Below are 11,893 nucleotides of genomic sequence, written 5' to 3'. Positions count from 1 at the left end.
CAGCTGTGGCAGACAGACACACCATAGAAATGACATTTGTAAAACACATTGTACAAGATCCCTGGCTGCTTAACCAGCAGTTTCTCATTGCCCTGAAACACTGCATTTTAACAAAGAGCAACAGTTTTCCTAAATCCTCATAGTCCATCAAGGGCCATGAACATGCATTGGACTGATTCGAACCAAACAGGATTTTGCTATCTTTGGTAAAAGATTTGAATGATGTTTTACAGGGAAGTTTGTTGTCACTGCTGGTGGTACTGATCATTACTAAAATGCAGCAGAGATTACTTTATGACTTCTTAGATGGTGATGAAAGTTGAAAACCAAGTCCCAAACTGTGTATTAGGGAAGTTCACATTCATAGCAGCACTGGGTTGCATCAAGAACCTGTAACAGCTGCTTTCTGAAGTTGGGAAAAATTAGCCACTCAGCCCCTTTTCTTACATTGTTCAGTAAGAATTGATCCTGAGAAATGTGTTGTTTATTGGCATGGGTTGACCTTCAGAGCCATTGTTCAGTGAAAGGAGAAAGAATAGTTGATGAAGTCCAAAAAGTATCAAGCTAGCCAAATAATTATATTCTTCTCTGAACCATCTTTTTCCTTCATGAATACTTCTTCTAACCATCAGGAATATGGCCACAGCCTCACCACCTGACTCTTCAGTATGTCAGAAAGCCTGAATACTGAAACCACTCTTCATATAATCATCTTCAATTTAGATTTATGCATCATCCTCAACTCCTTGGTGCTGCTAAACATTTTTGTGGAATGGGAAAGGGAAAAAGAGGGAGAAAGTAGTATTTCTTGAATGTTGAGTTGCAAAATAAGTCTACTGGAAAATATATATTCAGGCATTATAAGGGGACTCAGAGGACTATGAATCAATACAGACCTCTTTTGCAGACAGACATGAGTTCGCCTGATTGTTCTCCAAGTCAGTCAGGCTGAGGTTAGTCTAACACTAAGCTTTAGCTAATAAGTCCAGCTAAGAGAGACAGTGTGTTAACTCAGGCCCAAAGCCAAAGCAGAGTAAATATAAGAACTGTCTCTGCAAAAAAAACCAAAAAATATCAGGGAATCTGCATCTCCATTCCTTACTTGCAAAGTGGGGATAGTTCAGCTGTACTTCTCCCACTCTGAACACACTAAGAGTAGAAGCTCTTCTGCTAAGATGACAACATGCATACATATGAAGACTTGAAAAGAAAATGCAACTCAGTCTGGCCACAGTACTGTAAGTAATAATATCTCTTAGTATGGTATTGAGTGTTCTAAGCAAAGGAATTGACTGCCATGGTTTTTATAGTACCCTGCTGGAAATGCTAAACTACCTGAAATACCTTTGCCTAGTCTGGTTCCTCCACCATCATGCAGATCTCACTTTTTGTATCTTGCTGCAGGCCTTGCAATGCCATCTAACCATGTCTGAAGTTCATCTAACCAAAAGGTACAGAAGTTTCAAGTCAATTCTGCATCGCTCATTATTTGTTCACTGAGCTTCATCTAGCACTACATTTTTGATGCACAGTTATTTAAGGGATTGGGAAACTTTGTTGAACAGCCTTATGGTACTGCTGCAAATATGACAATTGAAAAATGTTCAGGAATTCTCTCATTTTTCCATTTCCCCCATCACTCACTGCTCTTTTTCCCCCTAGGGTACCCCTAGGGATGTTGCTTACATCCTCAGGGAGGACTCCTCACACTTCAGTTTCTGGTTCATTGACTGTGGAAGTGCTCCCTCAGGTCCTTCTTTGGCCTCTGCCTTTCCCAGCTCTCTGTGAAGTGACAACTCTCCCATCAGGAACAAAACCTGCACCTCCCCCTGGATGACTTGGCTGCTATTCCTGCAGCCATTCTTGTCCTTCTACCCAGACAAAGAAAACCAGCAGCATCAGCCTCCAGCTGAACAGCTTCCCCACGCAAAGCACTTGCAATTTCACTGGGGATCAATTGGGCAAGCTTTGGTCCATTTCCCTGCACTTCTTGTCATCCCATTCACTTTTATTGCTTTCACTTGGTTTCAGAAATTTTCCTTTTTTTTTTTATTTTAAGCCTTTGATTTCTTCAATTTCTTCTTTCTCTGTGTTTACCTTTCTTCCCTGATTTCAGGATTTGTATTGGAGTAATTTTGGTAAGGGTTGGTCCTTTTCACTGCCCCTCATTTCACTTCAGTCCATTTGGTTGTAGTCACTCCATCTCCAAATTTTCTGTGTTTTTTCAATTGCATTTTTTTAAATCATATCTCCTTTCCAGAGGGTTTGTTAGATTTTGTTCTCTGATTTCAAGAGTTCCTTCCCTTTTCTGAAAGGGAATGAAATCTTTACTGATCACTGCTCTAATTTTTCATACTGTAATAGGTAACCTCAGTTAGCCTAACAGAAGCTGGTTGTTAATTTCTGGTCCCTTACACGCTTCCAAGGATGGAGATGCTCCCATTTCCCTCACAACTTGTTCCAATATCTTACTTTCCCATGAAGAAATATTCTTCTTGTTTCCAAATGTCCTGAATTGAACCTTCCAAGCTGCCATTTGGGGTTACTGCCCTTTGATAGACCATCTCCTACTACCAGGACAAAATATGGCTTTGTCATCTTCACAATTGCCCTTGATGTAGTTGTAAGCTACAATCAGACCTTGCCTTAGTCTCCTCCATGCCAGACTGTATATGCTGAGCTTCACCAGTCTCTCATCATAGGCCACATATTCACTCCCTGCCTCTGTTGCCTGCTGCTGGGCCCTCTCCAGATTCCTCCACATCCTTTCTGGATTGGAAGGAGGGGACCCAGAACTGAACCACCATTCCAGGAGCTACCTCACCAGTGCTAAGGAGTAATGGGTGACTAACTTCACCTGCTGGTCTTGTTCCTCCCAGTATTGACTCCCAACACAGCATGTGATTTGCCTTACAGGAAGAGCACTCAACATACGGGCTTATAGTCAACTTGGCACCTGCCATAACCCCCAGGTTGCAGAAAGGCTGAAACTCAGCCCATCACCTCCCAGCCACAGGGTGGCTCCAGCCAGGTGTCAAGCTCTGCACCTCACCACGTTGAACTCTATGAGGTTTCTTCTAACCCATACTCTCATCCCTTGAGGTCCCTTGGCTTCAAAGCATTTGGAATATCATCCTGTACTGTATGTCAAAAATTGCAAAATGCGAGTGATATTTTATGTCTTTTGGTTACAAAGGAACTTTAGTGCTGTTACTCTGTTTCTGGCTGCATTTTTGTCAATTTGTGTTTGTTCTCATTTAGTCCACAGCTTCCCTGAGCTGAAGTCCTGCCATCAGGCTCTTCTTGGCTGCTGGCAGCACTAGGAGAGGGATCCTGTGACTACAAGGTTTATTGCCAGTCTTGTTTGTTCCCAGTGCCCACCACAGGCCCTGCTGTCTTTACATTAATGGCAAAGAGGATATGAGTGTGTCTAGTTCCTTTTTCAGCTAACTGCTTCTCCATCTTAAATATCTGTGTGTCAAAACTGGATGCTGTTGCAGCTAGTCCCACACCTTCCTTACTTCCCCTATAAAAAGAATTATATTTAGTATGGAAATACTAGTGTGTATAGTTCACAGCAGTGTGTATTGGACAAAAGTTGTGCATTAGCTGCAAGTAAACTGGGGATCTAAACCAAAGACTATTCATACATGTAAGAGGCTTTGCATGTTGCATTAAGCCTACCTTTTGATTAAGTTAAGGATTGGCTATTTGGCTCTGAAATCAGAAGTTTGCTCAAGCACATGAATGATCCCACTGAAAGCAATAGGACTAGCTGTGGACTTAAAAATAGTGTCTGGATCTGTCATTGGTCCTAAATCAAACTTGTTGCTCTAAGTTTCCCAATGCTGCCATCTACAGAGTTAGCTGACTACAGCTTTCAGACAGGCAATTAAATGGCTATGAAAATTATAGATTGCACAGTCTACCCTGGTAGAGCTCTAAATTAGCTCTAAATGTGCATGTCTAAACAGATAAGCCTAAAATCCTACCTTCAATATTTCTCAAATATTTCCAAGGATAGTTCTATACATTAACTGTTGAATGTCCACCTCTGGAAGGCAGCACAAAAATGTCAGGAATCTGTTAATTCAAAATAATTTGCTCAGTAGTCACCAGTTTCTTCAGAGTGGGCATAAAACACAGCAGGCTTTGCAAGCTCCTGCCCTTCCCAACAATTGTCACAGGGAAAATTCAGGGGTAAATTCAGGAAAAACATGAAGGGCTTTAGATGGATGTAGAGAGGGTAAAAAGAGTTAATTTACTTAAGAAGAACACACAGGAAATCAAGGAAAAACAACAGTTCAGAATGGAACTACAGCTATAAGAAAGATGAGACAACAAGGAGGGACAAGAAATGATCCTCACTTCAGATAGATGTGCCCAATTAAAAATACTAAATTATAAGAGCATCTTCTCATGAAAAGTGTTTTTGCTACACAGCACTCTAAAAAACAACTCTTGTCCCAAACATTTCTGCCAAAGTGTGAAATAATGGGCAAAGATTAAAATTAAAAAACTGGCAAGTAGGTAAAATAAGCTAGAAAATATGAATAAGAAAAAGCATTTCTTTTGAGATTATACATGCCTGATATGGCTTTAAAACATCTTCCTGGTTTTCTGTTTATTTAATAGAATTGCAAGTTGTCAAATGCACACTTCTGTGCATTGTAACTTTTTTTCTGAATGCAGTAACACATCTGGAACAGCTGTACTGCAATATTGCAACATCTTCCTTCTATTCAGCTTACAGATCACCACCCATGGTTTGAGACCTCTATCCCAGCCCCCAAGATCTTTGCCATCCCCAAAAACTCATCTTCCTGTTTCTGAAACCCAAGGTGGTTTAAAGTAAAGCCCAGCTGTTTCCTAAGCCCTTGTCATCACTTCTTCAGGGGACAACAGGCTCAGTAGTGGATGTTATACACAAGTAGATAGATAACATTAATTCTTTAGTTTTTCTCTTTATTTCTATCCATTGAAACTATACCTGGGACCAGAATGTGAGAAAATAAGAAAAGTCTGGCACAAACATTTTCAGGTCTCTTCAGCATTGTCTCTGCACAGGCACAGCCTGTACCCTCAGTGACTGCCCTAAGGGCAAAGAGAGGGTCCTGTGCAGCACCAAAGCTCACTGCCCCAGGTAAGGCACACAGCTCACTTGGCACTTCTCGTGCTCCTGCTCCTGTAGGTGGTTTTGTTCACCTTCCACTCTCCCCTGCTGCAGGCTGTGTTGCTAAGCAGCCTGAGCCCTGGGCACGGCTCCGAGCCTGCGCTGGAGCGGGGCTGCAGCAGAGCCTCTCCTCCTACCCTACAACAACCTCCACCAAGAGGCAGAAAATGATGCTGTTGCAGAGGACAATGACACATAACAGACCTTTTCCTAGCCATGGTTTTCACCTCCCTGCTAACAGAAACTGAAGGCACTGATATTTAGAATTGGAGTATCCAGAGGTTTAGCAAATCCTTATGCTTCAAATTAAAATGTTTTGCAACCCTTTGCCACCTTCAGCTATCAGGCAATTACATGAGCAGTAACAAGGCCCCATACAAAACAACATTAGCCCACACAGAGCTTTAATAAAAGCTTGATTTACCCTTCTAAAAAGCCCTGTGACCATCTACAAGTCTGTTATCCAGCACTGTATAAAATGGTTGCCAGGGACAGACTGGGATTACATTAGTATACATTAGTATAAAGACCCAAGTTTAAGGGTGTTTTTCCCCTGCCTACAGCTACCTGAAGTATGAGCAGGGAGCTGCAAGATCAACAAACAGTAACAAGACTCAGGTAAAAATAGTTTCCACGGGTCATGGCTAATGCCAAATAACATGTATTATAGATAGGTTAAATCTCTTTTGCTTGAATCCAAAATTTCAACCCGCTATTAGAAATTTATGCAGTGTAGGTTTCTCCTTTTTAGGTCATTTTGGATGGGACAGATAAGTACAGCCTCTTTAAAGGTCTTCATAACAGAATCACAAGTTAGTAAGCACACAGGGCCTAACCCAGGATTGTTTCTGCCTCAGCCAGCAGGTTTAGTTTAGCTACAGGGAGGAAAAATAGCTGTTCTAATACTGTCTCCTATAAGGAAACAACAGCAACCAACTCAGTGGGTATTCTATGGCTTATAGCACTAATACAGACCACATTAAGGTGACATTTGAATGATAATTTATCACACCTTACCCCTCCAAGCTAAATGTATTCAGAGTGGCAGATTGCAGCTTATGAGTTGCAGACTGGACATTATGAAAGCCTTACTGGAGGGGTAGTGCAGCATGCAGCACTGCAACATGTTACACAGACCAGTGTCTCTTCATCCTTTAAAGCCCCCAAGACACTAGAAAAAGCAATTGCCCTGCTACCCTGAGGTTAACTTAACCTTTTGCTCAGAGGAGAGCTTTGAGGGCCTTTTGAAAAGAAGGCTTACAGAGGATGCCGCACAACTCCTTTTGGAGAAAATTAGTCAGCACTTCAGTCCATTTAGTCTTCCAGCAGAACATTTTATTCTCATTAAGGACAAGGAAATATCAACCAACAACTCAAATAACATAACACAGATCAAACAAGCCCTGTTAAGCATCTTCTACTTAACATGTGAAAAAAGAGTCTAAAGATATCTGATGTGTCCAAACCCTTCACATTAAAACTTGAGCTCATCCTTTAGCATAAGCTCAGCTGATGTTGCTTCTGTGTATAGCAAAAGGTGGAAATAATTTAAGTTACCAGAACAGCTGTGTTTAACAAGTACTGAAGCACTGGAGTTTAAACTGCATTTACTGGTGTGCTATTAAACTGCTTTCCTTGCATCTCTTCAGTGTCTTAGGCAGACTTGCAGAAAGCCACAGCAGAAAAACGAACTTCTCCTTTTTCACGTTCTGTAAATTGTCTGCAGATCTTAGCAGAATCCTTGGGGATGAAAAAATACAGCTGCTTAGACTAACCAAATACATTTCCTGCAGAGAACAAGCCTTTGTAGTTCCACCAACTAAGTTACATAATCTTATAGCACCAGCTAATAGATACACTGAACAGGTATCTAGCTCTTAGGACAATACCTTCAGTACTCATAAACTTAGCAGATTTAAGTTAAGACTTGTACAGCAAGTAGGTACAGCCACTATACACCACATGCAGAATTCTCAGTTCTTTATAAGGCTTTTTATAAGCCTTGTTTTCAGGGAAACAAGCAGCAAGGGAGAAGGCTTACCTTCAACAGCAAGTCATCCGAGCTCGTGCCATGGTTTACAGGAAATGGCATACGGCCATCTGTGGAAGAAAAACTTCTGAATTAGCAGAACTGAGCATAGCAGACCCAAACAAGTACACACATGATTACACTGGGGAAGTCAAAACAAATTGTCACTAGTCTGAGTGAGATGGAAACAGTGTTCTCAGCTACACCAGTGACAATATGCTTTAGGCCTTCAGTGTAACCCACCATCAGTTAAAATCTTCAGATGAAGATACAAATTGTGTTTTGGCTCTGAGGGCCTCAGCAAACAGCTTAATTAGCACAAAATATCTTGTTTGAGCCCCCAACACTGCTGTGCAGTGTGGCGTAAGCCCAGTCCAAACAGTTCACAGGCCTTACCCAATTCATACAGGTGTCCATCCACGTTGACAAAAAGGATGAAATGGAAGTTCACACTGTTGTCCTCGACCTTAGGAAACACCATCAGACATATTTGTTAGTTTGAAGCTAGAACTGCAAACCCAATTTGTGACTACAGAACACAGGAAACTTCAACAAGAAAGCAAAGGACTGAAAACTTAAATTCAGTGGGAGAGGTCTGTGGCAAGACTTCTACAACGTCAAGCACCAGAAATCCTAACGTAAAATTATATTTTACAACTGGGCCTTGATCCACATTTTCAATCCATGTTTGAAGAAGAAATCCCAAACAAGCATTCACCCATGAGTAACTTCTTTCTCTTTCCCCATGAACTACAACAGCTTTCTGACAGACAAAAAATAAGTGTTGCTCTGCTACCTTCATTAAACATTTTCCCAAGATTTTACACATTTACATCTTACCCGACATTGTCCTTCTTGCGCAACAGAGTTGTGGACTTCTTGTATAGCCTTAAGAGAAAGCAGGTACAGGTTACTACATCTTTAAGTGCTGATAACTGTCAGTAGTTTGTATAGTTCATATACCTTATTATTTGCCAAATGCTTAGCTCTTTCTTCAGGAGACAAATCAGCTGTTTCATCAAGGAACTTCTTCAGGGCAGAGCCCTCCTCTGCACAAGATGATCAAACATTTCATTCAGTATAGGTAAAACCTCAGTCATAGTTTAGATGCAGCCCACAGAAATCAATGCTTTTGCACTAACTACAAATCATTGCATTCAGCATGTAGCTATCTCCAATATAAACACATTAAAACCTACCACTCAAAGTAAGCTATTAAAACAGAAGATATTAATAACAATCTACACAAACAACCAGAATTGTTTCAGGGAAGAGTGCTTCAGTTAACTCTGGATGCTCATTTAGAAAAATAATTTTCAAATGGGATTTAGCTTTTCTGATTTCCCAACTGCACATTTGGCACAAATGTTAAGCCCTGTTTTGAAGAAATTCAAGAAAGGTACCAGCTGTAAGGACATAACTAACAGAATATGGGTAGACAAAATTGTCTCACTGCCTTTAAATGAAGGCAGCACTTGCTAACTTTGGTTTGCCAGAATATAAATTAGTGCAGTACTAAGATACACTGAGGTCTAGCACATAAAAGATATGCTGCATCATTGCTTCACTCATCAAGAGTGTTATTCCAGTGAATCCTTTTGAAGAATAAAGCAAAGCTATGTTTAAATGTTCACTATGACTTTCACATGTTTTCCTTTGTATAAAAAGGAATCCCACAGCACAGAATGGGTCCGAGTTCTCTTAGAATAATGGTAGTTGAATTTTGCAGATCTAGTCTCTGAACAGCAAAAGAATATTTTTCTATAGTTAAAAAACCATCCAAACTATTACCTCGGTAGGAAAAATCTCCTTACAAACCCTTATCTATACAACTTGTCCAGTAAAAAGAAAAATAAAAAATGTTTTAGACTGATTTACAGGTTACTCTGAGCACATCGATTTACATTAGACATAAGCAGCATGAAGAACTCCATCTCATCTATTGCTATCAAGCTTAATGTCAATAACTGCTTCTGAACACAGCAGTTCCTAATTACAGACAGACTCTGGTCAGTGCTGCTAAGTGCCCTTTTCCTCTTGCATTGCTTACTAGGACAATACCTCTGCAGCTAGCAGGCAGGAGTCGAAGCACATTCCCTTCTGTGTTTCAGGCACTCCACATGCCCCTCTCCAAGAGCTGGAAGACCCACTTACCAACTGAAACATTACAGGATGCCTTAACCTGGCTTGCCTGAAAGAAAGCTGTCTCCCAATAGCCCATACCCATTCAATCTGCTATCAAAAAAATAGAAATTCAAGCACTTCGGAACATTCATACTCACCAAGTTTCAATTTGTCTTTGTTATTAGCAACTGCATGTATCAGACCAATTGTCCCACAGGAGTTACTGACGGTCTGCTTCAGGAAATACACTTTAGAACTGATCTCCTGGTCCTTTATTTTCTCAGTCTGTTGCTTCCTGAAGTTTTCATGCTGTAAACACATAACTAGTTTAGGCATTTCATCACAGTCCTATCCTTGTATAGTACACTGGAAAAATAAGTTGTTGTGCAGGAGAATCAGTATCAGGACTGGACAGAGATTTATTCAGAAAGTCATCTTTGTGGCACCAGTAAAGCACCATATGCCTAAACTGGATTCAGGCCAACACTTAATGGACTGACTACCTGCATGATTCAGTCATATCCAAAATCACTGTTCTTAGCTTCTCCATCTGTGCCATACACTGGAAATAGCTTGGTGGGAAATAATATAATGGATAGGCTCTTTTATATTCTCTCTCTGTTGCTTCAGTCCACTGAACAAGGCTACTCAGCATGTCTCTACAATAGGCCTTTTAGAATTGCCCTCATGAGCCCCTCCCCATCAGAACAATGTATAAACTGCAAAATCCATTGCTATTGGCAAGTTATAATCCTTCTTTTTAAGAACCTGTTAACTGAATTTGATTTCATCTCATTCACTTCCTTACCATCAAACCAATTGATCATATTAATGAAGTAATGTAGGCCTCTCCAGATCCAATGATTCAGCACAGTAATGGAATTGCTATCCCTCACAGTCAAGATCTCGCATGTTTGGCTTTTTTCCCTCAGTCTGATATACAAAGCAAAATCTCACAGGAACACTGTGATGGAATGAGAGCCCTTGTTTGGTTGCCCAGCTCAGCCGAGGCCATTTGGAGGCGGGGACCAAGCCCAACCCCGTGCCAGTGCCAAGCCCCATCCACGCCCAGCCATCTGATGCTTGGGGGATGGCAGCCGCACTCCAGGCGGCGGCCAGCGCTGCCCTGCGGGGAGGGGACACGCACCTGCTCCGTGAGCGGGAACAGCAGGAGCAGCGCGCACGCCGGGGTCGGCACGGCGCGCAGCGCCTCATCCTCGAAGCCCAGCACGTCCACGAAGCGCCAGCCAGGACCCACGCCGAGGCGGGACAGCACCTGCACGGGGCACAGACAGCGGGTGGCCCGGCCGCGCCACGCCCGTCCCCGCGGGGCGCGCCCGCCCCAGCCCCGCCGCGCCCGGTGACACAGCACAACGCGCGGGCCCGCCGCGCCGCCTGCCGGCCCCGGGGCGCACGGCCCCGCGCCGCTCCGCTCCGCAGGTGCGGCCGCGCCCCGCCGGCGGAGCCGCTCAGCGCCACAGCGGGCGGGATGCCGAGGCACGGAGGGGGGCACCGCTCCGTGCCCCGGCGGGGCGGGATGCTGAGGGACGGGATGCCGAGGGACGGAGGGAGGCGCCGCTCAGCGTCCCGGCGGGCGGGATGCCGAGGGAGGCGCCGCTCCGCAGGTGCGGCCGCGCCCCGCGCAGCGGTACCGCCACCGCGGCTGGCGCTCCCCGGCAGGGCGCGATGCTGAGGGATGGAGGGGGAAGGTCCGGCGCCCTCCCGCCCGCGGCGCTCCTCCGGCGGCGGCAACTCACTTTGTTCAGCATCTGGAAGACAATACGGGGTGGGGGGAAAGCATGAGTGCGGGTGAGAGACAGCGTCCCACCACCCGCCCCGCAGCGCCTGCCCTATCCCCGCCGCCCCTCGCGCACCTCGGGGTTGATCTCCATGGGCTGCCAGGCCATGGCTGCAGGGCGGCGGGAGCCGGGAAGAAGGCAGGCTGTGCCCCACGCACGACGATGTCCCCCGCGGCAGTTCCGCTGCCGAGCCGCTGGCGACGCTGGGGCGCGGAGCCGCCCACCCGGCTCTTATATAGGGGCGGGCTGGCCCACTCGGCGCGGCGGCGGGGGGAGAGGGAGGAGCGGGCACGGCCCAGGCGGGGGGGCCGGAGGGGCTGAGGGGCCGGGGGAGCCCGGCGGGGCTCAGGGGCCCCGTCCCGGCGCCTCCGCCGGAGCCGGGTGCGGCCGCGGAGACCCCGGGCCCCCGACGTTGGCGTGGAGAAAGTGCTGGAAGCCGGCTGGCAGCGTGGGCAAGCGGCTGGCATCACCCTGGGCAACAGGCTTCTCCTCCGCCATCAGCCCAGCCCCTGGCTCCGTGCATCCCCAAAGCCCATGTCTACATTTGTGTGCTGAGCCGCTCCTAAGCATCAGCCCCTGTTCTGTGTATGTTGCGAAAAGAATACAATGGTTTTGGTATTCAACAAAATCATTAAACACTTATTTTAAATTTCCAGTATCATTAATGTGACATGAAAGTCTCCTGTGTGCTGATTGTATCTCTGCGTTTGGACCAACCCCTGAACCAGTCCAGTGAAGCTGGTTAAAAAATAGCGGGCTTTTTATCTT

At 44.8% G+C, this 11,893-nt stretch overlaps 1 protein-coding gene across 1 annotated transcript; it reads right to left on the bottom strand.

Annotated features, from left to right (window-relative positions):
• Positions 1 to 6,486: 6,486 nt before the first annotated feature.
• On the bottom strand, positions 6,487 to 11,342 carry UCHL1 (ubiquitin C-terminal hydrolase L1). Its single transcript, XM_064710317.1, has 9 exons — positions 11,201 to 11,342; positions 11,084 to 11,095; positions 10,474 to 10,602; positions 9,485 to 9,635; positions 8,166 to 8,251; positions 8,043 to 8,090; positions 7,599 to 7,668; positions 7,215 to 7,273; positions 6,487 to 6,913 (listed from the first exon to the last, which is right to left on the bottom strand). The coding sequence occupies exons 1-9, from the start codon at positions 11,231 to 11,233 to the stop codon at positions 6,827 to 6,829; spliced, it is 675 nt and encodes a 224-aa protein (XP_064566387.1). The 5' UTR covers positions 11,234 to 11,342; the 3' UTR covers positions 6,487 to 6,826.
• Positions 11,343 to 11,893: the final 551 nt, after the last annotated feature.

This window comes from Zonotrichia leucophrys, chromosome 4, assembly GCF_028769735.1.
Source record: "Zonotrichia leucophrys gambelii isolate GWCS_2022_RI chromosome 4, RI_Zleu_2.0, whole genome shotgun sequence".
Classification (NCBI taxonomy): Eukaryota; Metazoa; Chordata; class Aves; order Passeriformes; family Passerellidae; genus Zonotrichia; species Zonotrichia leucophrys.
This window is presented reverse-complemented; position numbering and strand designations above follow the sequence as displayed.

What these genes read in the sequence shown, in the direction of transcription:
- UCHL1 (XM_064710317.1), bottom strand. Translation starts at nt 11,233, where the DNA reads ATGGCCTGGCAGCCCATGGAGATCAACCCCGAG. An exon ending in TGTTCCCGCTCACGGAGCAG is followed by an intron (nt 9,636 to 10,473) that starts GTGCGTGTCCCC and finishes ATGTGTTTACAG; the next exon opens with CATGAAAACTTCAGGAAGCA. An exon ending in CGCAAGAAGGACAATGTCGG is followed by an intron (nt 7,669 to 8,042) that starts GTAAGATGTAAA and finishes GTGTTTCCTAAG; the next exon opens with GTCGAGGACAACAGTGTGAA.